This window comes from Leptonotus elevatus, chromosome 1, assembly GCF_054856555.1.
Source record: "Leptonotus elevatus isolate MCC_2025b chromosome 1, RoL_Lele_1.0, whole genome shotgun sequence".
NCBI classification, from domain to species: Eukaryota; Metazoa; Chordata; class Actinopteri; order Syngnathiformes; family Syngnathidae; genus Leptonotus; species Leptonotus elevatus.
Genome location: NC_141239.1, coordinates 522,211 through 548,066, shown reverse-complemented (window position 1 = coordinate 548,066; position 25,856 = coordinate 522,211). Strand labels below are relative to the sequence as shown.

The following is a 25,856-nucleotide window of genomic DNA, read 5'->3' as shown; positions in this document are numbered from 1 at the left end:
GCTGCTCACACGGGTTAGCCATGACACTCCACTACCCACAATGCATTTGTTTCCACCCCGGATGATCACTACTGCGCATGCGCCGTCACAGACGTGGCGTCCAGCCCCGGGAAAAGTGCGAGACGAGGCAGTTTTTGATCGAAAAACAGAGCGCCAAATAAATAAATACATAAATAAACGACTTGACCGTTGACGTCGTCGTGACTAGTCGACTAATCTAGTATTTATTTGAATATTATTATTCTTGATAAAATAACATTTGATCAATTATTAGCTATAAAGAAGACCTCTACAGCGCCATCTGGTGCATTTGCCATCTATGTCAGTGAACTTGGAAAGTGAATTATTGCAACTTAATGTCGTGTTTTAAATTGAAGGTCTTCTATTTGATTTGAAATGCAGAATGGCTGTTCGACAATCACGCCAAGATGGCTGTGCCTTCCTTTTACTTTGAAAAGGTGATGTAAGTGACGTCAGCGAGGCGGATGTTTGGTACAGCGTCGAAAAGAAAGATGGCGGCGACACGGGATGGAGTGGTTCGTCTGCTGGTGCAACTCGAGCGCGCCGCGTAAGTACGAACCAAACTTAAACGTACGAACGCGAGCGGGCGGTGCCAACGACGCGTGACGTGTACAATCGCTTTTCTGACCACTGTTGACCTCCCGTGACCTTCACGTCATTTCAAGTAGTCAACTTTAATGAAGGTTAAATATCGATCACATACAACGTGTGCGTGTGCGCGCCTGCGTGCGTCTGCTGTCACCATGGAAACGCGCTGCAAAACTGGAAGACTTTTTAAAAGCATGCCGCATTCAGCGTTGCTTGTCAGTTGCTAGTGATTGATTGACGTCTCTATGGCAACACGTGCGTCATCATGTTGCGCGTGTCTGTGTGTGCGTGCGTGCGTGCAGGTGCAGGTGTCCTGCTCACTCCAACACTTTCCATCAAGGTAAGCCTGTGTATTGATCGTCTTGAGTGAGAGAATATTTCTCTCACGTGTTGATCCTAAATCAATGACTGAACATTTGAAATAATCATTGTCAAGGTGTGTTACAAAAGAGAAAAATAAGAGCTGTACTCACCGACTTGTTCATGAGACGGCGCGCCGCCATGTCGATTTGTCTCGATTCCGACGCCGTGGCTGAAAAATGAAAGTCATGCGTCCACATTTCAAGCACGTTCTCGAAATATTGACGGCAATCCATTGACGATCGATCGATGATGGCCAGCAGAGGTGGGCATCGTCATTGACTGGAATTGATGATTGATGGAAGTGCCCACCTTTTGCCGTGCGCTTCGGTGAATACTTGATCATGCGTGAAGCAGGATTATTTCCTTCCTTCTTGATCCGCGTATTTTTGTGAGGCTTCGCATTATCAAGCGTTCGCTAAAAGTCAAAAGGTGGGCACTTCCATCAATCATCAATTCCAGTCAATGACGATGCGCACCGCTGCGTGCCAACAAACCGCCGCCTCGGACCGACGTCATTTGGTGGCGCTTTTTTTATCGGCCGCCAGCAGATGATGTCACTTCCAGTCGGCACAAATTTAGGAAGTGGATCCGTTTGAAATCCAGCCCAAAGGCTGACCCATTCCATCACTTGACCAAGATGGAAACTTTGCTGCCTTTGCTCTTGTAAAGGTCAAATGTCGTTTGTTTGGTTTGTGTGCAGCGGCGCCGTGCAGCGAACGCAAGACGGACTACGCCTTTGAGGTGACGCGCTCAAAATGAAAATCACGCGAGCTTCAGCTTGAGAAAAAAAGTCCCTGGTGTTGTTGTGGTTGCAGATGGCGAGTTCCAACATCCGATACGGAGAAGGAGTCAGCAGGGAAATCGGCATGGTAACAATCAATCAATCGATTGATTTTTCAGCATTCATTTCAACTTTGTAACACGCCTTCAACTGTTGCTAAACAATTTCTCCACCGTTTCAAAGAAGAAAAACAGCAGAATTATTCTTACAGCTGCAAAAAAAAGAGAAATTGCCATTTTTCACCATTTCTGCCTCGTTTCGTTGCAAAAGGTTAGCAACAAAAGCACAACATCTCGGAATCTCCTCTTTTTTATTCAAAAGTCAAACTTTTTCACTTCACCAAAATATGCTTTTTTTGATCGAAAAAAATCACTGAACATGATCGGTCTCAACTTAACCTTAGCATAAAGCTATTCTTACATAGAGAATCTTTTTTGACATTTTTAACTATTAATACTGCAAAAGGTCAAACTTGACATTTATGGCCAGTCTTTGTAAATCTGTCTGGAAAACACACATCGTGAAAAGTGAAGAAGACGGAAGAAGAGTTCCCGCAATTGCGCTCAGTCTGGTCTCTCAATTATTTCTTTCAGGTTCCAAAACCTTCAGTAGTCGTGCGCTTGTTGGTTAGTAAAAGGCGGAGGAGGGCGGCCATTTTGGAACATGTTGACCAGTCTTCCATGGGTCATCAAAGTTTGACCTGACAATTTGTTAGCTTCTGGTTGCTTTTGTTGTTGTCATGTTGCTCACTTGTGTGGCCTCGTGGCAATGGTGTGTTATTGTCTTCCCTGAAAATGGCAGCCAATGTCAGAGACGCTGATGGAGAGAGTTTGACCAACTTCGTTTCGGCTGGGTAACAACATGGTGTCCGTATGTCATGTGACCAGCAGGTGCGCTGTGATTGGTCAACTGCTGGTCACATGACATACGGACGCCATGTTTGGCCAAACCCTCCCTATCAACTGTTCTGGCCAATGTTGAGCATCATCGCCCCCTAGTGGACTTTTCAGGAAGTGTCTGGCCTTGCAGGACCTGCGCAACTTGGGCGCTCGCAACGTGTGCGTGATGACCGACAGCAACTTGTCCCGCCTCCCGCCCGTCAAGGCGGTGCTGGAGTCCGTGGCCAAGAGCGGCGTGCCGTACAAAACCTACGACGGCGTTCGCGTGGAGCCCACCGACGGCAGGTGAGGCACGGCCGCAAAACCCGCGCTCCTGATGGGTCACCTTGCTCTCGTCCTTTTCACAGCTTCAAAGACGCCATTGCCTTTGCCAAGGCGGGCGCCTTTGATGCGTTTGTGGCGGTGGGCGGGGGCTCCGTGATTGACACGTGCAAGGCGGCCAATCTGTACTCGTGTCACCCCGACGCAGACTTCCTGGATTTTGTCAACGCTCCCATCGGCAAAGGGAAGGCCGTCACCGGCGCCTTGAAGCCGCTCATTGCAGGTCAGTGGTGACCCGTCGCCGTGGCGACCAGCTGGACGCCACTAACTTGGAACCGGTTGCCTCCGCCAGTGCCGACGACCGCCGGCACCGGCAGCGAGACGACAGGCGTGGCCATCTTTGACTACGAGCCTCTGAAGGCCAAAACGGGTAAGGAGCGCTCGTTGCCCCGCCCACTTGGGATCGCTTGACATGACGCGACCACGCCGAAAAGTCCTCGTCCGACATCGGCGTCCGATTCCCGTAAAACGAGTTGGAGCCGATTAATCGTGAAGATCTGGCCTGCGCGGCGCCATCTTGGCCAATCACGTCATCACTTCCTGCTCCATTTTGCTCTCAAAATGGCGGATGACGTTGTCAAGTGTTGCCAGAATCAGGGTTCGGGTCCTTCCTTCCTTACAGAAGGAAAATAAAAAAAAAGTTGACATTTGGAGCGTGAGTGGCCGGCGAACGCAGCCGACCTACCGGCCGGCCTCCGCAAGATCTTCCTCCGCAAAATTCACGCGCAAGTCACACTGGGAAAATATTTCAAGCATCTCATTTGATTATTTGACGCGCTACTCCTTCCACATTTTTGCACCGATTGTCACCATTCCAATTTCAACATGTTGCAAAAAATCACGCCCTCAAGGTTTGCATTTTTCTCGTTCCAAAAGTTCACACTTTTCCCACAATTTTTCACCCCCAAATTCCCGATTCAACATTACGCAACGACTTTGTTCCCAGCGGTGTTGGTTGACACGGATTTCATGAGTTTATTTGTGAGTGGAAAACTTTATTTCTTAAACCTCCAAACGGAAAGACACGTTTTTTTCGGACGCCTCATCCAATGACGGTCAAGGACTTTTCCGTGTCGTGTTGCTTGTCGCAAACATGTCGGCCGACATTTGAAGGCATATAAATGGTGACGCCGACTTTTTTTTTTTTATGCACGGAGGCATCGCCAGCCGAGCCCTGCGTCCCACCCTGGGCGTGGTGGACCCCCGGCACACGCTGAGCATGCCCAGCAGGGTCGCCGCCAACAGCGGCTTCGACGTCCTCTGGTGAGCAGCCGGCCGCCCTGCGACGCCCCCGCCGGCGCTCTGACCGCTCTGACCGCACTTTCCTTTGGCAGCCACGCCTTGGAGTCGTACACCGCCCTGCCGTACCACCGGCGCGCCCCCTGCCCCCCCGACCCCCTCAGCAGACCCGCCTACCAGGGCAGCAACCCCATCAGCGACGTGTGGGCGCGCCACGCCCTCCGGCAGGTCGCCGCGTACATGAAACGGTAAGACAAGATGGCCGCCAAGTCGGTCACGCGGTCGGCTAAAATGGCCGCCGCTTTCTCCATCTCCCTTTTCCTCGGCGGCAGGGCGGTGGCCGACCCGGAGGACACGGAAGCTCGCTCCGCCATGCACCTGGCCAGCGTGTTTGCCGGCATCGGCTTCGGAAACGCCGGCGTCCATCTTTGGTGAGGAGCGTGCGCTGCTTTTTTTCCCGTTGTTGTGCACTCACCCAATGTCGTGTCCTGTTCCAGCCACGGGATGTCCTATCCCATTGCTGGCAACGTCAAGACGCACAAAGCTGACGGATACAACGTGGAGCACCCCCTAGTGGTGAGTGGCAGCATACAAATGGGAGCGTGCCCTCGCATGTCATACCGTGTGTTGTGTGCGTGTGTTGTGCGTTTGTGTGGGTGTGTGCGTGTGTGTGTGGTCTTTGTGACAAAGTGGGACCAACATTTCGGGATTTCACAGACTTGTGGGGCCCACTTGTCCTTTGTGAGGCCATTTTGGAGGGCCCCACAACTTTAGACCTCTTTTTGAGGGTCAAGACTTGGTTTGAGAGTTTAGGTTTGAATTGGGTTATGGTTGAGGTTAGGGTAAGGAATAGGGGTATGCAATCATTTTTGATGGTTGGGGGGAGGGGCTAGGAAATGCATTATGTTAATGAGATGGCCCCACAAAGATAGTAAAATAAACGTGTGTGTTTGTTTGTGTGTGTGTGTGTGCGCGCGTCAGCCTCACGGCCTGTCGGTGGTTCTGACGGCGCCGGCCGTGTTCAGCTTTACGGCTCCCATGTGTCCGGAGCGCCACCTGGAGGCCGCTGAAATTCTCGGTATGTGCCAATCAAACGGCCTCGTTGGTGTCTGCCGGACTTGTAGCCCGGTCGCATCTGGTACCGACACCGGCCGAGTAGCCCTGGATGCAGAGCGCAGTTCGAGGCGTGCCTCCACGTCGGGTGGACCTCAACGTTTGACTCCGCCCCAGGGTTATTATAGTTTTGGAATTTTCATTTTAGTTCGTTTTTATTTCATTTTGAGTTTTGTTTGTAAATTTAGTTTGTTTTAATTCGTTTTCAGGGTGGATCTGTTAGTTTTTATTAGTTTTAGTTGGTTTCGGTATTATTATTTTTTTTTTTGTATGTGTATTACTTGTGCGCAGAGGTGTCAAATCCAGGTCCAGAAAGTCGAAACACTGCCACAGTTTGGCTTTAGCCATTGATGCTAGCTAACTAGCTCCCTAGCAACAACATGGGAGCTAGCCAGGGAGCTAGTTAGCCAGCTAGCACTTAAAGCCAAACTGTGACAGGGTTTTGACTTTCTGCCACCTCTGCTTGTGCGCAATAATTAATAAACTCACGAGAAAAGTAACTCGTTTCTTAGCTAGCGTTGCATTTGGTTGTCGCCTCTGAAGGTGCTTTTCTATTGGCTGCTGCTCGATGACGTCACTTTTGTGTGACACTTTCAAACGTCGTTATTCTGGTGAAATAAATTGACTTCAAAACACATTTAAAATCATCCCCAAAGGCTCATGCATGAAATGAATGACCAAAGAGTAAAACAAAGGACGTTCGCTATTATAGTTAGTTTGAGTTAACTTTGTGAACATAAAATGTAGTTTGTTAGTTTTCGTTTTTTTTAAAAGCATTTTCGTTTTTTATTTTATTTCGGTAACAAAATTGTTTTTTGAATTTTATTTTTATTTTTCGTTAACACACAGATTTTCGACTCCGAAGCGCCTTTTCTTTCTTTCTTTGTTGTTAAACCGAACCCTACCACAAAACGACTACAGTACGTTTTGAACACATTGCTGAACAACAAAAATTAAAAACTGACCGAAACCCAAATATTAACCTCAACTGTCCAGGAATGCGCCATCTGCTGGGGAATTGTAGTACTGCCTCTTTCTTTAACCATTTCGTTAGCTCCGCCCCGGCTGACTGAGGCTTGAGTGTTTGTCATTTTCGAGGCTCCATCATGTGTTTAAAAAAAATAAAAAAAAACGTTACGTCATAAGACGGCGCTTCATCCAATCTGCAAATTTTGTTGGGAAAAAAATGGTTTAAACCATTTTGAAAAATCCGTGTGGGCGGAGTCAAACGTTTAAGTCCACCCGACGTGGAGGCACGCCTCGGGCTGCACTCGGCATCCAGGACGACTCGGCCGGTGTCGGTACCAGATGCGACCGGGCTGCCAGTTGGTATCGGGGTCGCCTGACCAACACGTCCCGCTACAGGATTGGACGGAAATGATCCAGTTGACGTCAAACATTGGAAAGAAAAGATGAAAGATTTAAATACAAATTAAAAACAAAATGTACAAACTGAAATTGTAAAAACGTAATTAAACCTAAGAATATAAAAGCAAGATATATTGAATAGATTAAATAAATGATAAATACACAAATGAATTGCCTGAAATGTGACAAATATTGTCAGTTTAATTTGTTAATGTGTTCCTTTTATCATTAAGACTGTTTTTGTGATTGTGATTGTGAGCAGCTAAAAATAAACCAAACCGAAGCTAACTTCGTTAGCGCTGCTGTACTGACGTCACCGGCAAACGCCAAGGCGCTTCAGTCTATTATTATTATTATTTTCTATCTTAAAGTATCGTGCTTTTATATTCTTAGGTTTATTTACGTTTTTACAATTTTAGTCCATACATTTTGTTATTTAAATGACATCTTTGATATTTTCTTTTTAACGTTTTGACGTCAACCGCGAATTTTTTCCCATATAACTTTATTGAACAATTGTAAAGCGACAATTTCTAGCCAATCCTGTAGCGTGACATCATCTGCAGGCGACCCCGATACAATCTGGCAGCCGCTCACATCTGCCAGCGACGCGGGACTCTCTGAAAGCGTGCGCGTGCGTGTGCGTGTCGCCCCAAGGCGCCGACGTGAGCGTCGCCAAGCGAGCGGACGCGGGCGCCGTGCTGGCCGACACTTTGCGTGGCTTCCTGTCTGAGCTCAAGGTGGAGGACGGCCTCGCCGCCGTGGGATACTGCAAGGACGACGTGCCGGCGCTGGTTCGAGGGACCATCCCGCAGGTGGGACGCTGACTCATCTCCTTCCTTGTGGCGACCAACGTTGCAACATTTTGCTGTGCTCATCTTTCAGGAGCGCGTGACCAAACTGTCTCCACGCTCGCACACTGAAGACGACTTGACGCGTCTCTTTGAGGCCTCCATGAAGCTCTACTGACTGACCGTCCCGTGCGCGCCCTTTGCCAGCCACTGGAGGGCGCCATAGTCAACGTAAGCCACAGAGAGTGACTACGCTGGCAGTGATTTTTTTTTTCTGGGTCAGCGGTCTTTTTATTAAGAAAAAACAAGTTTGGACTTTTCCCATCAAATCTTTAAGTGCCTTTTGAAGTGAAATGAGACAACGAGGGAGAAATAAAGATTGACGTTGAATCATTAGCAACGTCCTCAATCCAAATCTTTTCATCAGAAGATGAATGTTTGACAAACAGAATCATAAAGAAAGCAATCAACATGTAAACAAGTCAAGTCTGTTTGATGTCCATTCATCGATAAAATCATGAAAACGTCACCACCGCAACTGGCGCCATCAGCGCACGTCATTTTGGCGAGTTTTTTTTGTCGTGAGATCTTGAGACGAGCGTCTAACGTGTTTAATCGCTTTGATCTTGCTTTTAAAACAACACTTCGTCGTTGTGAGTTATGACTTTTCGGCTACCGTAGCGTGAGGGGGGCAGTCAGAAATATGAGGGGGGGGGGGGCATCATATGTACACATCATGCGCCAGAACATTTTTCTCCCTGTGCTTAAAGTAACCCTGTTTTTTGATTGAATTGGGATGTTAGCTCACGTGTCCCGCCCAACGTAGAGAAGCGGATTGCACGCCGTCGGGCTTCTACCTTCAGACCTTGTCCAACTTGAAGACTAAGATTCTGAAGGTCACTGAGGCACACAAACCCCCTGACCACAATAAGGTGGCAATCCATCAATCTCTTTTTTTTTTTTTGCTTCTAGAAAAGCGCCCGGTTTTAAAAACGGTGACATGTAAGAAAACACCGTCATTTGTAACTACGCACAATAATACAATTATCGTGAATGAATTAGGAGCAGTTTGTAATGTCAAATGTATTTATTATGAGGCAAACATGAATAATATGTTCTCTGATATCAAATTAAGATACATCATGTAAGTTAGGGCTAAATACTAACTGTACTATATAATACAGTAGGCTATACAATAACTTGCCTTAAGTTATTTCGACCTAAAAATAGGGGGGGGGGGGGGGGCTTCATAGACTGAATTCATCTCTGGTCTGGGCATTTATTACAGTTTTATTCATCAAACATTACAGTCTAGCATAAAAGTCTTTTGCAAACTGGGTTAATTATACAATTACGGAAACAATTACGCAGGTTCCCCACATTATCCTAATCAAACCTAGTTGAGGTCTAATTAGATCCCTTTAAGTTGCTAACGTTAGGATAACATTACATTTCATAACGTTAGCCTAACTTAAAGGCACAGTTTAACTCCAAAATCCTCCTCTTTACAGTACAGTCGGTCATATTGCTGCCAGTAGATTCAAACAATGATTGATTTGGAAATGACTTTAAAACGTACCCGTGAATGATGTTTTCGTAGTATGTACAGTATATTGTTTGGATCCACGCCGTTTCCGCCTCGCTCACATTTACTATCATTGTATGGACTTCCGGCTTTTCACCCATCAACTTTTGTTTCCGTTTCTGCTTTGCGACGTGTGGCCCGCGTGGGCCATTTCTTGCCCCTCGGTTGCGCGTTCCAGTCGACGGGTGCGAGCGAGGCTGCCAGTGTGTCTGTCTCAGTTGCCAGAAGCGTTCCAGACAGTGGAGACGCCCGGTTCGTGGTGCGAGTGTTGGAACGCGGCCAGCAGTGGCCAGAAACCTGATGCGCTGATGTGTAAAACCCGGAAGTCGGTGGCATCTACACCATGAGGCATGACCCGCCCAAATCCTTCTCTGATTGGCGCATCAGTCCTCATGTCTTTAATTAACCAATGAGGCAGCGAGTGCAGGCAGGCCAGCAAATTAAGATGCAGCGGAGGGTGGGTCATGCCCACTGATCAATATATTACTGGATAGCCGATAGCAGAGGCCGGCTCTGGCAGAGCCCATCCAGTCTTATATACATATCAGCGGTCATGGCTGAATCCGTTACAACCACGGATGGAGAACAAATAGATGACGTTCAAGACGTTGGCTTCACCTGCTGGCTCCTCGCAATTTCATGTTCGACGACGTCATGTTTATTTCGGACTTGGTTCATTATTTCCTCATTTACATGCACGCAGCCTAACCCTGCTGTTGGCGGCAGCCAACGGCGAACACAAGAAACTTTACTCGCAAGTCGAGTTAGCGCGCGTTAGCAACAAAGTATGGATGAGTCCCTTTCCACCGCGAGACGTGCGATGCGTTCACAAACACTCGGACACAAGAATACAAAACAGAATGTGAAACACAGGAACACGCAACACACCTTAGTTATACAAGCCTTTAAAGTGTATACAGTCGCAACGTTATATACTAATGGCTCTCGCTCTCCTTTGGCGCTCTCGCGTCAGGTAAACAATTCCAAACAACTTGGTTTGTGCGCGTCTGTCAGCTGGACGCAGTGCGCCGCGCAATGATACGAACAGAAAAATAGAGCCCGGTGGTGATGGAGTCTGACTTTTTTTCTAATGTGCAGTTTTGTGATGCAAATTTATTTATTATTATTATTATTTATTTAATTCACAATTGAACACAAATTGTTTTTAGAAGAAAAACGCTTTATTTCAGTGACCCCAGCCAACTTGCCGGACTACTTTCGTCTCGACCAAAACCGGACCGGGTCAGTGGACGCTGTCGGCGGTAAGTCAGTGCTGATTGCACACCACTTTAGGTGAGGATGCCATACAGATTCATGCCCAAAAACCCAAACTATCCCTTTTATAATCGCATTCTTACCAATGAACTGTGCACGTCGCGCTTCTCTCTTATTAGTACAACCACACACGCTGGCATTTTGGCCGTAGAGACAGAAAATAACGTGAAAACGCCGCGGGGAAATCACTGTTCAATTCAATTCAAAACTCTTTATTTGTCCCCGATGGGCAATTCAATGGCATACGAGCAGTATTAAAAGGCAGGCATTACACATACACAAAATGCTGCTGTATTCAAGTTAGGCGGGTTTAGCGAGTGGCAATGCAAGATGGCCGCCGGTGGCTTCACTTCACGCCACGGCGATTGGCACGCCCATCAAGTGTAGTTCTTGTTTTCGTCCAGCAGGGAGAAGCAGAGCGATTAGTGCAGCACTCGTCAGTTCTCACTAACGGTCACTGTGGAGATGATGATGATGATGATGATGATTAGTATTATTATTTCAAAAACGTTTCGAGATTGTTTGAGCAAAGAAAAGGGATACAAAGTTAAGTAGAAGTACTTTTCCTGCTAGTTGTGGTTGTTTGCGGGGGTCCATGATGCTACGTCGACTTTCCCGTCGCGTTGCGTTCAAGTTCCTTTCGTCGTGTTGCTTTCTGATGACCTTGATGAGGCTTTCGCGTTCCGCTGACGTCGCGGGTCCTTCGCGACCTCCGATTGGTCGCTCGCTCAGGAAACGTTTCCTTTTATAGTGAACGCAGCACCGAGTGGGCCACTTCCGGGTTGTCGGCATGTAGGTTCACCTGGACCCGCCAAAGGCAACCCGTCGAACCCGCACCGATCGGCGAAGGTGAGCACCGTGGTGGGGTGGGGGTTTCTGGTTCTGGTTCTGGGTCTGGCTCTGGTTCTGGTTCTCTCTGGGTCTGGGTGGGTCTCGCCGTTTGAAACTCGCCAGGTCCTATCGAGGCTCGACAATTTAAGTTCCGAGTGGAGTCGTCGTCGCAGTTTGTGCTCCAAAAGTTTTGATTTGTTGACGCAGACGAACACTTCCGGTTGCAGCCGAGCAGCATACAAGTCGGCGGCCACTTCATTAGGGACAGCAGCGCCTCACAAACCTCAGCAGGCTCACGTACCGAATGTTCTTCTGGACTCTGGGTGGCGGCGCTTGGCTTCGGTTCGGTGCGGGCGGCCTGGGTTTGCGATCCCCGCCCTCCCGGGAGAGCATGTTTGTGTTGGTGAAAAATACAACAACGTTCCGAATATTCTGAGCGGTCCACAGATTTGCTCGTTATCGTCTTGTCCACATTTTGCATCCTTGCTTCCTGTTAAGGCAGAAGTAAGAAATGATAATTGTCAAGTCATAATAATAGTCATCAAAAAGCACGAGTTTGAGTGTTTTGTGTCATAATATTTTATAATATGGCATAAAAATATATACAAAAATAGCACATTTCTCCATATTGGGATTAAAAAAGTTTATGATGTAAGAGATGATTAAAAGAGTAGATCACGTCGGCGTGAGGTTTTTGTGGTTTTATCGTTCACGTCTGCTTCGAATGTGCTTGCGCGCGTTTCCACCATCTTGGCATGATCGTGAGACGACAATCACAAGAAATGATTATTTAAGCTTTCACCAGCCAAGGCTGCCATTTGCAATGTTGACCTTCTCCAGACTGCGACGACAAACAAAAGAAAATGCGAGCAAACTGCACGCGCAACAAAATGTACAATTCGGGATATCGCGACATTTGGACATTTAAAGCAAATGTGCGAAAGCGTAACATCACTTTGCGACACAAAAATGGTCGCCAAAATTCACACGCTCATCTTTCTCGTGTCAACTTCAGTCTCTGAAAATTTTCCATCTTCAAGAAAGTCACTACTGCAAACTCCTTGCCCTTCATCGGCAGCGTGCAGAAACAGGAATAGTGCAAATGTCCAAAAAGAGCACCGACGGCTGGCGAACGCAGCCGGCGTACAAAAGGGGCGTAGAAGAAAAGCGCCACCTCCCAAATGGTCGTCCGAGCTCGCTGAAATTCGTGTGCACGTCCACTCGTGCCCAAATCGCACTCGCAAAATATTCCAACAAAAGTCACAATATTTTGGATGTGACGGACGTCGTAAGCCGTTGCCAGGCAACGTTGCGAGACCGCGTCTGTCCATAAAATGCTAAATCTTCAAATATTCTCAGAGTGTGATTTGGTGTCACCTGACAGCACGCGTGACATCACAGTGATGACGTGACTGGTCAAGATGGCGCCATCATGTTCATACGTCAATTTGTTCTCATCCATCCATCCATCCATCCTAGGGGTGTCAAAATGAGTGTTTTCCTTTTGAGTTAATGAAAATTTCCACAAATTTTCCAACGTGTGATTAATGAGCGGCCCTTACTTGGGAAGCCCGAATTGGGAGAATTGCAGTCACAACGCAGCAGACACATTCATATCCAAATAAGTGCGAAGATCCTTCTCAATTGCTTTGGCTCAGGGGTGCCCAAGTTGGGTCCTGGAGGACGTTTCCCTCCTGCAGCACAGCTGAATCTAACATTCCGCTCATCAGCAAGCGTTGCAGAAGCCTGATAACCATCCTGGTCACGAATCAGGTGTGCTAGTGGAGAGAAACGTGGAAAGCAGGCCAGGACCCAACTTGAGCACCCCTGCTTTGGCTCATCGGCATTCACGTAGCGCTTTTACCAAAAGTAACTTTGAGGATTTTGCACAACATCATGCATCATCTGCAAAAGCTCATATCGCTCCCGAAAAAGCTTACTCATGTGTCAAAATCAAATTTCTATGTCCGACAAGTCGTCAGCGCCCCCAAAATGCTTCGTCCCTTCGGCGTTCTGTGAGCACGGCAAGTCAAAATGAGGAGATTGTTTTGTCACAACAGCAGAAGTGCCGCTAACAAAATACAATGATCTCTAAAACGGAGGGTGAACAAAAGTTTGCGCTTTGACAGGCTCCATTTCATCAATTGATGTTAAATCGGATTTCGAATCAATATACACGATTATTGTCGTCTGAACGTTTTGCACAGGAATTCTTTTTGAATAAATGAAATCTTTAAATCAATGTTTGTTAGATTCAAACTCGTAATAAAAAAATCAATAAAACAATGGAGATGAGATTTTTTGACCGTACATCACAGCGTGCGGATGTCACGTGACCAAACCCGGAAAAGAGGTGAGCCGTGATTGGTCGTCACCTGAGCAACTGCGACGTCGTCTTCGGTGGCCAGCGAGTGGCAAGATGGCCGCCCGCCGAGACCAATCAAAACAGCTGCGTTTTGCCGCTTCGTTCATCTTCCATCAACGCAATATTCATCCGAATGACGAGTGGGGCGCGTTCAACGCATTCTTGGAAAGAATGTTTCGCAGTGAACGTCCCTTTTAAACCGATTTCAACAAACTCAGGATTGGAAATGTTTCCGAAATATGGATGGCAATAAATTGCTTTTATTGAACGTGAATATTGTTGTCGTTTATCAACCTCCTTGACTGCTACTCGTTGGTATCGACCCTGAACACAAAACGCCCGGTCGGGCTGCAATGGAGGTGTCGGGTCTGGAATTCTGCTGCGATGTGAATCGGCGCAGAACAAACAAACAAACAAACAAACAAACAAACAAACAAACGAGCAAGCAAACAATCGCAATCGCGTGGCCCGCATCGGCGAGCTTCACTTCCTCTCGTTCAAATTTAGCTCACGCGGCGTCATCACTTCCGCTTTCACTCTTTTTTTTTTCTTCACTCGCTGAAACGGCTTCGACGTCGCGCTGAAGAACGCGCGTTTCGTTTCGCTTGCTTATCAGAACACACACAACAGATGTCGCTTCTTATTTTTGTTTTATTTTGTCAATCTACCTTGAAATTCACACATATATATATATATATATGTATATTGAGTTATCATGTTTTTAATGTGGTTCTTCTCTTCATTGGAAGTTGAATTGCAGTTTGCATGAATGGAGCGAGCTGACGTTTGCGTTTCCTGCTTCGAAAGGTTTCGTGCGCGCCAAAATGGGGAACTTGATCAGAGTGCTGAGCAGAGACATCGACAACAACGCCGGCAACTTCTTCTTGGACTTTGAGAGTAAGACGCGCACACACGCAAACGTGCAAACTCCCGCGCGCGCGCGCACACTCAAACGTGCGCACACACGCATGCGCAGATGCGGAGGCGTCGTGGTCCGAGAAGGAGGTTTGGGAGAAGGTGAACAAGGTGCTGACGGAGGCTCAGGTCATCCTGGACGAGCTGCAGGCCTACACGGGAGCCGGAGAGGAGATCCGACTGGTACGCGAGTTTGGGAATTTTCATTTGAGTTCGTTTTAAATTTTGTTTTTAAATTTTCTTACTTTTAATTCGTTTTCAGGGTGGTTTGAAAAAATGCCTAGTTTAACTTTTTAGTTGAGTTAGTTTCAGTATTAGTTTTAGTTTTTATTCATTTATTTATTTCATGTGTATTGCTTGTGCGCAGGGATGGCAGATCGAGGTCCAGGAAGTCAAAACCCTGCCACAGATTGGTTTTAGCCATTGATGCTAGCCTAGCTAGCTAGCTCCCTAGCAGGTAAAAGAGCGCCATAGGAGCTAGCTAGCATCAATGGCTAAAGCCAAACTGTGGCAGGGTTTTGACTTTCAGGTCAAATGAGAAAAGTAACTCATTTCTTAGCTAGCGTCGCATTTGTTGCGGCCTCGGAGCGACGTCATCTCAAGGTGCTTTTCTATTGGCTGCTGCTTGATGACGTCACTTCTGTGTGACACTTTCAAATGTCCTTATTCCGGTTAGTGTCAAAATAAATCTACCATAAAATCACATTTCAAATCATCCCCAAAGGTGCATTAAATGAATTACCAAATACTAAAATGAAGGACATTTTTGCCATAATTGTGTGAAGGCTGGAATATTCCAACTATTCACGCTAGCTCCACCCAGGATTCTCGCAGCCCTGCCCGCCTGGGGCGCCGGCCATCTTGTCCAATTGATTAGGTACGCCTGGGATTCTCACCCCCTCACCCACCCAGGGCAGTGGCCATCTTGACCAATTGATTAGGTACACCCAGGATTCTTAGCATGCTAAGCTAATGCTAAGCTAACACGTGATTTGTGACATCACAATGAGCCCAGGATATACCCAGTAGGGGTAATAGCCACTTTTGGCTATTAGCGTTAGCTTAATGTTCGCTTGGCGTTAGCTTAGCAGTAGCTTAGCAGTAGCTTAGCATTAGCTTAGCATTAGCTTATCATTAGCTTATCATTAATTTAGCATTAGCTTAGCATTAGCTTAGCATTAGCTTAGCATTAGCTTAGCATTAGCTTAGCATTAGCTTAGCATTAGCTTATCATTAGCTTAACATTAGCTTAGCATTAGCTTAGCATTAGCTTAGCATTAGCTTAGCATTAGCTTAGCATTAGCTTAGCATTAGCTTAGCATTAGCTTAGCATTAGCTTAGCATTAGCTTAGCATTAGATTAGCATTAGCTTAGCGTTAGCTTAGCGTTAGCTTAGCGTTAGCTTAGCGTTAGCTTAGCACTAGCTTAGCACTAGCTTAGCCTTAGCTTAGTATTTGACACATAGGATATACCCAGTAGTGGTTACTTCCTGGCTATTAGCCTAGCATTAGAAATGTATTTCAGTTGCCTTCGCATCATACATCCACCACCAACCCCCACACGCCCCTGAGATAGGACTAGGGTTGGCGGCGGCCTTTTGGCCAATTGATTAGGTACACCCAGGATTCTCAAGGGCGGCGGCCATCTTGGCTAATTGATTAGATATGCCCAGGATTCTACAACCACTATTACGACTACTACTACTAATTTGGTTACTACAAGTACTACAAATACTACTACTTTTACTACAAATACTACTACTACAACTACTACTACTAAAACTATACTAACGACTACCACTATTCGATTCTATGCTCCTTACTTCATTGCTTACTTGATTTCTTCCTTCCTTCCTTTTTTTTTTGTTTCTTGCTACTGTAGTTTTATTTTTCTGCTATTTGTCTTCCTTCAACTGTTTCTAGCGAATTCAAACCATTTCAAGCTCATTCCAGGTCATTCCAAAGCATTCCACAGGTTTTCATTCATCCTTCACACGCAATTTCTACAGAAAACGGCATTTTCTAGTTTTAGCTACTTTTGTAAACATAAAAAATGTCGTTTTTTTAAAAAGCATTTTCGTTTTTATTTTCTTTTGGAATTTTATTTGTTTCCATTAGTTTTGGTTCACTAAAATAACCTTGCCGTGGGTGCGCGCGCATCCCTCATGTGTACGCGTGTGCGTGCAGGCCATCCAGAGTCCGAGCGAGGAGGGCGTTCAGGAGCGGGCCTGGTCTGCGGTTCTGCCCCTCGTCACCAAACTCAAACGCTTCTACGAGTTCTCCCATCAGCTCGGTAACGCTTTCACTCGCTCGCTCAAATGCAATTCATTCATTCACGCGCTCATCATTTATATCCGTTCACGTCTTCATCTCCTCACTCACTCGCTCAGAAAGTCATCACCAATTCATCCACTTATTAATTCATGCATGACCTTATTTATTCACAATTCATCCACATCCGTTCACTCAGAAATTCATTCATCCATTCTCTAATTGAGGGTTGCGCAACTTCAATGCTGGAGGTCACGCACCCTCTTTATTGCGACATCCAGTTTGTGGAGTTGAAGACCGCTTTGAACCAACTGGACTTGCTTGTTTATTGTTTACTAATCCAAATCTCCATTTTAGCAAAATGTTCCGGCCAAGGGCTCTTGTTATGCGCCAAGCGTGACGTTCGTGACGTTCGTGACGTACGTGACGTTCGTGACGTTCGTGACGTTCGTGACGTTCGTGACGTTCGTGACGTTCGTGACGTTCGTGACGTTCGTGACGTACGTGACGTTCGTGACGTACGTGACGTTCGTGACGTACGTGACGTACGTGACGTTCGTGACGTTCGTGACGTCACGTTCGTGACGTTCGTGACGTCCGCTGCGGCTGCGCGTTGCAATTTCATTCCCAACTTGCAACTTCTCACAATCAACGTTTTGATTTGCAAAAATTCACGCGGGGCTGCTAAATGCTAAAGCCACTCGTTCATGACGTCATCCGTTGATTCATCGCCACTCACTCAGTCATTCGTTCATTGATTGACACAAACGACCGCATTGCTTTGCTCGTTCGTTCATTCATCCGCTCGCTGGTGAATGTTTGTGAGCGCGCGTTGTCCTCCAATCAGAGCGGAGTCTGCGCTGCCTGCTGGACGTCCTGACCGGGCCCGAGGCCCCGCCCACTCAGCAGCTGGAGAACAAACAGGCGCTGGCCAGGCAGTTTGCGCTCATCCTGCACTTCACGCTCAGATTCGACGAGCTCAAGGTCGCCCGCCGCCGCCGTCCGTCCGTCCGCCGTCCGTCCTCGTCCTGTCGTTTGCTTTTTTGTGTGCTGACCGTCCGTCTGCTCGTCCTTGACGCGTTGTGCGCGTTGCAGATGACCATCCCGGCCATCCAGAATGACTTCAGCTACTACCGCCGCACAATCAGCCGCATGCGCATCAACAACCTCTCCGTAAGAAGCGCGCGCGCGCGCAACGTGGTCATGGTTTGCGAGACGTTCAAGTGCGCTCGTCCTTCAGGGCGACGCGGACGCCGAGGTCAACAACGAGCTGGCCAATCGCATGTCTCTGTTCTACGCCACCGCCACGCCCATGTTGAAGACGCTGAGCGACGCCACCATCAAGTTTGTCGCCGACGTCAGTATTTGCACGACTTGCATACGTCACACGTGCACATCCATTTCATATCCATTATATCAGAATAGATTACAAAGAAATAGCAAGGAAATTATATATATATATATATATAGTCGGTGACCACGGCCGATACGAGTGTCAGCTGCCCTCTTGTGGCCATTTTAAGATTAAGAGCTGGAAATGTGAAATGAGACAAATAGAAAATTGCCATTCATTTGATTTTTGTAGTCATCATTTCCTCATCTCAGCTTGCGTTTGACTTTTAATCCAATTTGATCCCGTTTTTTTTTTCAGCGTACATTTGATCGTGCAAATGAAAACACCTATTTGTAACTGTTGTCGAACACACACGAGCAGTGACGGCGGACACACGGTTACTATTTCCGCTAAGCAAGTCATCAAAATGTCGTTACTTTTCGGATATCACCTGAAGTTACTACATTGCTGCGGCGCGTCCGTGCGCGTTGATTCCCATGTTGTCCTGTGGGGGGCGCTGCAGAACCCCGAGGTTCCCGTCGACAACACCACCGACTGTCTGAGCACCATGGCCGGCGTCTGCAAAGTCATGCTGGAAACACCGTGAGGGCCTCGACCGCCACGCAACATCAACATCGCCGCCGCCGCCTCAACCAAATGCTCAATTTGGCAAATGTGTGTGCGTATAGCGAGTACAGAAGTCGTTTTGCCAGCGAGGAGACGTTGCTGTTTTGTCTACGCGTGATGGTGGGCGTCATCATCCTCTACGACCACGTGCACCCGGCCGGAGCCTTCGTCAAGACCTCCAACATCGACGTAAGGCCTCGCTGGCTCGCTCGCTGGCGGGAATCGGGAAGAAGCTCAAGCTAATGTTTGCCTCGCGCAGATGAAAGGATGCATTCGGGTGCTTCGGGAGCAGCCGGCGTCCAGCGTGGAAGGTCTACTGGACGCGCTCAGGTTTTGCATTTGGCCGCTTGACCGGACGCCGCCGCCTCGCCATTGGCCAACATGTTCCACTGTGACCCCCGCAGGTACACCACCAAGCACCTGAACGACGAGGCCACGCCCAAACACATCAGGAACATGCTGAGCATCAACTGAACCACGGCGCCCCCTGCTGCTCGTCCTCCGTCTTTCATCACCACTACTGAGCATTTCAGGCTTTTTTACGGAAGACGATTCGGGCCAGTGAAGAGAGAAAAAAACAGTTTGGCAGGATTCTGACTTTCGTCTCAGAATTCTCACTTTAAAGTCAGAATTCTGAGAATAAAGTTAGAATCCTGCCAAACTTGTTTTCTCTCTCTTCACTGGCGCTAATCCTCTTCTGTACTTTTTAGTATGGATTTATTTTTTTAAAGATATTTTTTTGGGCTTTTAGCTTTTAATTGCTAGGACAGCTGAAGATTTCTTCTTCTTTGGTCTGAATTGTTCCTACCTCTCCTGCCGCCATCTTTACCCACAAGTCAGTGCGACTGGCGCGGGTGGACTTCAGCTGGAAAGCTAACGTTAGCCCAGGCTAGCAGCAAAGACGCGGGCCAACGGCAGTCACGGCCCACGACTCATCAAGTTTTCGTTATGTTGCGCTTATGTTTTGGCTGAATAAAGTTTTTATATCTTGTTTACAACGATTGAGTTTTTGTCGGACTGAGTAGCTCCAAACTTTTTCTTTGTTGAAGAGAAATCGGTGCGATCAGAATGTTGCCAACCAGTGATAGTAATCCCTCAAAATGAAGACGTGTGCAACATCCAGCCGACATGCCGCTATGATATGGGGTCAATAGGTCACATGACCTGGAAACTATGGAGCAAAAATGCAAATTTTTGTTGAAAAAAAATGATTAAAAATAAGTGGAGATCTAAAATGAAAAAATAAATGTGCATCATCCAGCAGTCATGCTTTGTTGAAAATGTTTTCATTAAAAATAAGTGATCTAAAATGAAAAAATAAGGTGTTTATCATCTGGAAGCTATTGAGCTTAAACGCAAATTTTTGCAGGAAAAAAATATTTCAATTAAGTGGAGACCTAAAAATAAAAAATGAGGTGTGCAACAACCATCAGACATGCCACTATGACGCAAGCACTGATATGGGGTCAATAGGTCACATGACCTGGAAGCTATGGAGCAAAAATGCAAATTTTTACAAAGAAAAAAAAATATTAAAAATAAGTGGGGACCTAAAATGAAAAAATTAAACGAAATGCAGTGTCGCTTTTCTTTCACCTACGGATGAGCAAGAAGTAAGAAGTACTGTTTTGAAATGTAAGAGTAAGTTATCCACAGACTTTCAAGATATCAACATGGCATTAGTAAAAAATAATAATAAAAAGTTATTGCTAGCTAATATTGTAAAGCCCTTAAGATACATTTACAATGTATCCTTTCAGTCTGGTTGTTTCCCCGTAGTATAAAAAGTAATACCTCTTTTTAAGAATGATAATCAACTTGGTTTCACCAGCTATAGACCAATTTCTCTATTGCCTCAATTTTCAAAAACTCTTGAGAAACTTTTCAATTCTCCACTTGAGAAGTTTCTGGACAAGCATCAAACATTAAATGAAGGTCAGTACGGTTTTAGAACTCAAAGAACTACTTCATTAGCATTAATTGAGGCAATAGAAGATATTACAAAAGCGTTTGAACAGAAAAATATGTTGTAAATGTATAGGATCGTATGCCGAGAAACGTTTCTTGGGAGGAGCAATATGGCGGCCTCGCGACTTCAAAAGTCTTGGCCTATCGGTTATCCAGCAGGGCAGTAAGTGGCGCCGCCCGGCAAAACCATAGAAGAAGATAAGTCGGAAGCGTTGCGTGTGATTGCGAAGCCGATTAGCTTCAAGGCTAACACCTGACATGACGTCTGTAAGCTGAACAGTAAGTTCGTACTTAGTTCTTGCGCACACTCGAACAAAAAGCGAGTTTAAATTTGGAGTGGAGAGGGAAGAGACGCCGTTGTCGTCGCGCGGCTGACTTTGCTTCACTTCCGGCCCGCTGGGCGACGCGGCTAGCGGTTAGCATGTAGCTTGTCGCTCATTTGAGCGCTTCGTGATCGTGACGTCACGGACAGCCCAACAAGCTGGCTCGCTTGCAAAGTTGAAAGACTTCAAACGAGACGAGCCAGCGAGCGAGCGAGTCCAAGTTTGCGGAGCCGAACTCCAGTCCAAGCTTCCCAGTCCGAGGTCTGCCGCTGACACTTCTTTTACGGGTGCGGGGGGCCTGGGGGGACTTTTTGCGTCCGGGGTTGTGTTGCCGCGGTGACAGGGTGGGCCCAGAAACCCACCTGACTGCTCCGGGTCCGACCGTCAATAGCAAAAAGTCGAAAATCACAGAAAATCACCGACGCGAGAATTTACCGGCAGAACGGGTGCTGTCACTTCCGTTTAGGGACACAAGACAAAACATAATATCGCTTTTCATCGGTTTCGTTTGGCTCTGGACCCACTAGCTTGTTTTAAAGGAAACATGACTCATTTCGACATTTTCAGCAATAAAAAAGTTCATGTTTACTTCCATTATTAACACCTTGGAAAAGACATGTTGCCATTGTATTGCTGTTAACGTTTTCTGTAAAGCGCTTTATAAATAAAGATGACTTGACTTGCTGTCGACTGAAGATGACAACACAGACAATCACGGCGCACCTGTTTTCTGAAGCTGAGCCCTGATTGGTTTATTACCTGAGCAACTTAAGTGGCAAAAAATGGCCGCCGCTGAGATGGATAAAAAAAACAAAAAGGAGGTGGAATTTGCTTCATAACTCGTCTGCCACAAACGTCATATTTATCAGAAGAACAGATTATTGTCAAGAAAAACGCAATCAGTGTCTAGTCAATAATCCTAACCTCAAAACTGGAATCTTGCCAATATTCCGGTTACGCGAGGCCACGTCAACAACGCATGACGCACAACATTTTCCCATCAATTATTTGAGTTGTGCAATTGATGGAATAATGGATAGGATCGTGAATTCTGAAACACGTTCCAAAAATAGATCGACAGTGACGGAAGAAGAATTCAAAGCAAAGAATGTATTGATTGAAAGTCAACATGGCGTTTGTTAATCTATCAAATGTTTTGTCTTTTGTTTGAAAACGCGCTCGATTATAAAACTGCGTTTCCGGCAAAACGTAACGCGGGCCAATGAGAACGCCGTGAGCAACATGTTTTGGAAAAATGCCGACTTGTCATCTGTAAGCGGATGTTGCGCTCCCCGTTCAGGTGGCGTGCGATTGGCTGCTGGGCGGCGGCGGCGGCGATGACGTTGATCGAGGGCGTCGGCGACGAGGTGACGCTCCTGCTGGCCGCGCTGACGGCGGCGGCCGTGCTGCTGCTGGCCTGGGCCTCCACCCGCACCTCGGACTCGCCGCACCGCGAGCCCTCCCCTCGGACCGCCTCCCCCCCGGACCCGCCCGCCGGCCCGCCCCTCGCCGATGACAAGGGCGGGCCGGCGGCGGCGGCGGCGGATGACGAAGACTCTGAGAGGAACATGGTGCTGAGACTCAAGTTCCTCAACGACACGGAGCGGACGGCGCGGGTCAAAGCTCAGGACACCGTCGGCTACATCAAGAGGTAACGGCGCCGCTCGCGGACATCGGCGGCAAACGTAAGCGACGGTCGCCACAGCAAGCCTGTTTGAGCGACAAGAGCGTGCGTTTCACGCGGTTGCCATGAGGTGGCGCTCTGCTCACGCACGGCGATCGTCATCGAACGTGACGCCGCGAAAGCCAATCAAATAAGGAAGGCAGACGAACAAATTGTTATCAACAATTGAGATCGATACAAATATTGCAGGTATTCATTTCCTTTGCAACAATGAATTAAGGCCAACAAGATCCACGTTCTGTTTTAAGAGGACATTATGTCGTCGTGCTCCTGCAAACGTAACTCATACTTATTGCTTTTTATCGTCATTTGTCACTTCCCGCAAAAAGCCCACAAAAAAAAAGTGACCGAATACGAGGCGGGTACATGCAAATAACCAATACTACTACTTTGAAGAACTTAATTCAAATAACAAACCCGTAATTATGAATGAACTTTCATTTATTTTTTCAAGCTTGCTAAGTTGCTAAGCGCGGTGCATTGTGGGTCGGCCGTCACTTGTCATTGAAAACCGAGTGAGTCGAACGAGGCAAGCGCTGATTTGGACCATTTCAGACGTTGGAAAGTGGAAGTTTTTTAAAATCTATTTTAAACTTGCGTAGTGTCCGTGTCGTTACTGACGGGACGCGACGCTTAAGCCTGTTGAAGTGCTTAAGCACAAGCGGCCATTGTGAACATCACAAGTCGACGTTTTGTAGAACACAACGAGACTTGTGATGGAAAATGAAGCTTCATGAAGCACTTGTGATACATTTTTGACTCTTACTTGTTATGCTGAGCGCGGCCGGGAGGCAGATACGATGATGTCATCAACAATCTGACATGCGGCAGATACGATGATGTCATCAACAATCTGACACGCGGCAGATAATGACGTCATCAACATGCACTACCGCGGTAAGTCGGCAAAATGGATACCTGATATTGAATATAGCGTTCGGTTCTGCTAGCTTAGCGACGCGCGGCGGCTGGCTCATGCTGCACATAAACACGTTGCGCTTTCGCTCCCAAGTTTGTCACGACAGCCTCCGCGGCGGCGTAGAAGCACTTCTTCAGTTGCGAGGATGGAAATTCTCCCGAAGAGATTACGAGGCGTGATTCACGAGGAAAAGACGGAGCCATGCCGACCAATTAAATGAGAGACGTAATATTGCGGGAAATGTTTTTCATCGATTGTGGTGGATGCCGTACGTCAGTCGGGGGCAGTTGCCGGCAACATTCAACATAAGCGTACCTGTAAGGAGAACGAAATGGGATCAAGAAAAAAAGGGCATCCGAAGGCGTCGCTCGTCCGGCCGCCTAAATTCATTCAAGCTACGAAATGCAGAAAAAAAACGATTTTGAATCACTACTGCCACCTGTCGATGAAAAGTGAAACTGCACACAACCGTCCGTGAATGACATCCGCAGACATTTGATATCAGTCGTGTGATTCCACTTGAGAAATGCACAGTAAAAAAAATGGTCAAAATGACATTACAAGTCGAGCTGACCTTTTTTTAAAAAAAATAATTTGGACATCATTTTTGCTCTGCGTCTTTACATTTTGAACTGCATGCGTTTCTCATCTGGGACACGTCACGTCAGGAGAAACCTTTTTTTTTTTTTAATAAGTGAAAATGTGGACTCAAACGGTATCAAAGAATGTTTCAAAATAAAAATCTAATCACATTTTAAAGTTGATACATCAAAAAAAACAAGTAAATGTGATAAAGGAATCCAAAATGGTTCCCGGCACTTTTGGCGAGCGTGAGCGTTGTGTCCAAGCTCTGCCAGACTTTTCTCTTTTTTTTCTTTTTTATATAAGTGAAAATGTGGTCTCAAATGCCATATATGGTGATCAAAGAATGTTTCTATATAAAAAATAAAATCACAAATCAAATTTAAAAATAAAGAAATAAATGCCTTCCAGCCACCAGCAATTGTTTTTTTAAATCCATAAAAATGTGAGAAATCCAAAACGGTCCCTGGCGCTTTTGGCGAGCGTGAACGTCTTTGGATCTTGTCTGCATTTGCAAGGCGGCGCGGCCGAATTGAAGCGAGCGAGCGAGCGAGCGAGCGCATGTCCACTGACGGTGCGCCCTGTGCCCCTCCCCCGCAGGACGTACTTTTCGGGCCAGGAGCAGCGCGTGCGTCTCATCTACCAGGGTCAGCTGCTGCAGGACGACGGCGCCACGCTGGAGGCGCTCCGCCTGCCGCACAACGGCGTGCTGCACTGCCACGTGTCGCAGCGCGCCGACGCCGGCCCCACGCCGCCGCCGCCCCCGGGCGGCGAGCGGGTGCGCGCGGCGCTCAACGCGGGCGGCCTGCTGGTGCCGCTGCTGGTGCTGATGCTGGCCGTGCTGTGGTACTGCCAGATCCAGTACCGCCACCTGTTCACGGCGCCGGCGTCGGCCTCGCTGCTGGGCGTCACCGTCTTCCTCAGCCTGCTGGCCTTCGGCGTCTACCGCCACTAGACTGTCGCCGGCCATCCTCATCATCATCATCTCCTTTGTGCCTCTTGGGTTCGCGCTTCCGCCACCAGATGGCCGCCGGTCTGGATGTTGACGAAAGAAAGCCCATTAAATCATTCATTTCAATTCTACGCGCTCTTGCTTGCTTTTTGTTTCGTTTTGTTTGTTTTTTTCTCTCTCTTTTTTTTAAGAAGCTGATGACGTCGCCGGCGATGACCGTGAGGTGCATTGTGGGTAATATGCAAGTCCTTTGAAGAGGAATGCCACTACAGTCATGTGACTTTAAAAGCAGCAGCGGCGATCATGTGACCTGCTCTTTAAGTCATCTCGCGGCGTCGCCATCAGCTCTGAAACACAACACGGAGGCACGTCAACAAGCAGCACATTCGCACGCACGGCCACGCAACAAAAGCAACACAAAACTGCAAAGGAGAAAAAGACAAAGAAAACGGAATGTTAAAAAAAGTCAGCAGAAAAGAAAAAAAAAGCAGTAAAAAGTACAAAATTAAAAAAGCACAAAAAAAGCAACAAAACAGAAAAGCAAAGAAAAAAGCAGAAAATTCTAAAGAAAGCAACAAAACAATGGAATCCGCTACTCACCCGCACGACCGACTGACGCCGGCAACGGCGAGGAGGACCTGCGCCGTCCCGTCCGGATGACGACACCCGAGCAACGCGGCTGCGTCATCCGCTATTTAACGACGACTCGCGAGGAGTACGCTTGACAACACGTTTGGGTTTTT

At 47.1% G+C, this 25,856-nt stretch overlaps 5 protein-coding genes across 12 annotated transcripts in view; 3 read left to right on the top strand and 2 right to left on the bottom strand.

The window, feature by feature from the left end:
• The window catches only part of best4 (bestrophin 4), a 43,283-nt gene extending 33,747 nt beyond the window's left edge, over positions 1 to 9,536 (bottom strand). For all 4 annotated transcript variants that reach the window (XM_086074546.1, XM_086074562.1, XM_086074555.1 and 1 more), the window contains exons 1-2: positions 9,064 to 9,536; positions 1,083 to 1,141 (exon numbers count right to left, since the gene is read on the bottom strand). The gene's annotated coding sequence lies outside the window, so the exon portion shown is untranslated. The remainder of the gene's footprint in view (positions 1 to 1,082; positions 1,142 to 9,063) is intronic.
• Positions 326 to 7,965, top strand: adhfe1 (alcohol dehydrogenase iron containing 1). Its single transcript, XM_086074525.1, has 14 exons — positions 326 to 568; positions 912 to 949; positions 1,673 to 1,713; positions 1,788 to 1,841; positions 2,783 to 2,937; positions 3,000 to 3,196; positions 3,266 to 3,343; positions 4,131 to 4,236; positions 4,308 to 4,460; positions 4,545 to 4,643; positions 4,710 to 4,788; positions 5,194 to 5,290; positions 7,351 to 7,508; positions 7,579 to 7,965. Exons 1-14 carry the CDS (start codon positions 486 to 488, stop codon positions 7,660 to 7,662), a joined length of 1,422 nt encoding a protein of 473 aa, XP_085930651.1. The 5' UTR covers positions 326 to 485; the 3' UTR covers positions 7,663 to 7,965.
• Positions 9,537 to 10,969: 1,433 nt separating the features above from the next.
• Positions 10,970 to 19,683, top strand: LOC147180223 (CYFIP-related Rac1 interactor B-like). Its single transcript, XM_086088183.1, has 11 exons — positions 10,970 to 11,193; positions 14,348 to 14,437; positions 14,517 to 14,638; positions 16,642 to 16,747; positions 17,573 to 17,709; positions 17,821 to 17,898; positions 17,966 to 18,082; positions 18,582 to 18,661; positions 18,748 to 18,874; positions 18,945 to 19,015; positions 19,090 to 19,683. The coding sequence occupies exons 2-11, from the start codon at positions 14,365 to 14,367 to the stop codon at positions 19,157 to 19,159; spliced, it is 981 nt and encodes a 326-aa protein (XP_085944309.1). The 5' UTR covers positions 10,970 to 11,193; positions 14,348 to 14,364; the 3' UTR covers positions 19,160 to 19,683.
• A 1,161-nt stretch (positions 19,684 to 20,844) lies between these two features.
• Positions 20,845 to 25,244, top strand: tmub1 (transmembrane and ubiquitin-like domain containing 1). 2 transcript variants are annotated; one of them, XM_086074963.1, is made up of 3 exons: positions 20,845 to 20,932; positions 22,277 to 22,627; positions 24,762 to 25,244. In XM_086074963.1, the coding sequence occupies exons 2-3, from the start codon at positions 22,314 to 22,316 to the stop codon at positions 25,114 to 25,116; spliced, it is 669 nt and encodes a 222-aa protein (XP_085931089.1). In that variant the 5' UTR covers positions 20,845 to 20,932; positions 22,277 to 22,313; the 3' UTR covers positions 25,117 to 25,244. The 2 variants fall into 2 exon arrangements, with proteins under 2 accessions (XP_085931089.1, XP_085931090.1); XM_086074964.1 differs by lacking the exon at positions 20,845 to 20,932 and adding an exon at positions 21,002 to 21,237.
• Positions 24,136 to 25,856, bottom strand: part of LOC147180221 (dynein axonemal heavy chain 17-like) — a 28,702-nt gene continuing 26,981 nt past the window's right edge. For all 4 annotated transcript variants that reach the window (XM_086074959.1, XM_086074960.1, XM_086074962.1 and 1 more), the window contains one exon: positions 24,136 to 25,196. In XM_086074959.1, the coding sequence (XP_085931085.1) occupies positions 25,143 to 25,196 (54 nt within the window). In that variant the 3' untranslated portion in view covers positions 24,136 to 25,142. The remainder of the gene's footprint in view (positions 25,197 to 25,856) is intronic.

Bases quoted from the DNA above. Each gene is read 5' to 3' on its own strand.
- adhfe1 (XM_086074525.1), top strand. From the start codon at position 486: ATGTTTGGTACAGCGTCGAAAAGAAAGATGGCGGCGACACGGGATGGA. The intron at 569-911 runs GTAAGTACGAAC...GCGTGCGTGCAG, and splicing joins GTGCAACTCGAGCGCGCCGC to GTGCAGGTGTCCTGCTCACT. The intron at 1,842-2,782 runs GTAACAATCAAT...CTGGCCTTGCAG, and splicing joins TCAGCAGGGAAATCGGCATG to GACCTGCGCAACTTGGGCGC.
- LOC147180223 (XM_086088183.1), top strand. From the start codon at position 14,365: ATGGGGAACTTGATCAGAGTGCTGAGCAGAGACATCGACAACAACGCC. The intron at 17,710-17,820 runs GTCGCCCGCCGC...TGCGCGTTGCAG, and splicing joins TCAGATTCGACGAGCTCAAG to ATGACCATCCCGGCCATCCA. The intron at 18,662-18,747 runs GTGAGGGCCTCG...GTGTGCGTATAG, and splicing joins AAAGTCATGCTGGAAACACC to CGAGTACAGAAGTCGTTTTG.
- tmub1 (XM_086074963.1), top strand. From the start codon at position 22,314: ATGACGTTGATCGAGGGCGTCGGCGACGAGGTGACGCTCCTGCTGGCC. The intron at 22,628-24,761 runs GTAACGGCGCCG...CCTCCCCCGCAG, and splicing joins ACCGTCGGCTACATCAAGAG to GACGTACTTTTCGGGCCAGG.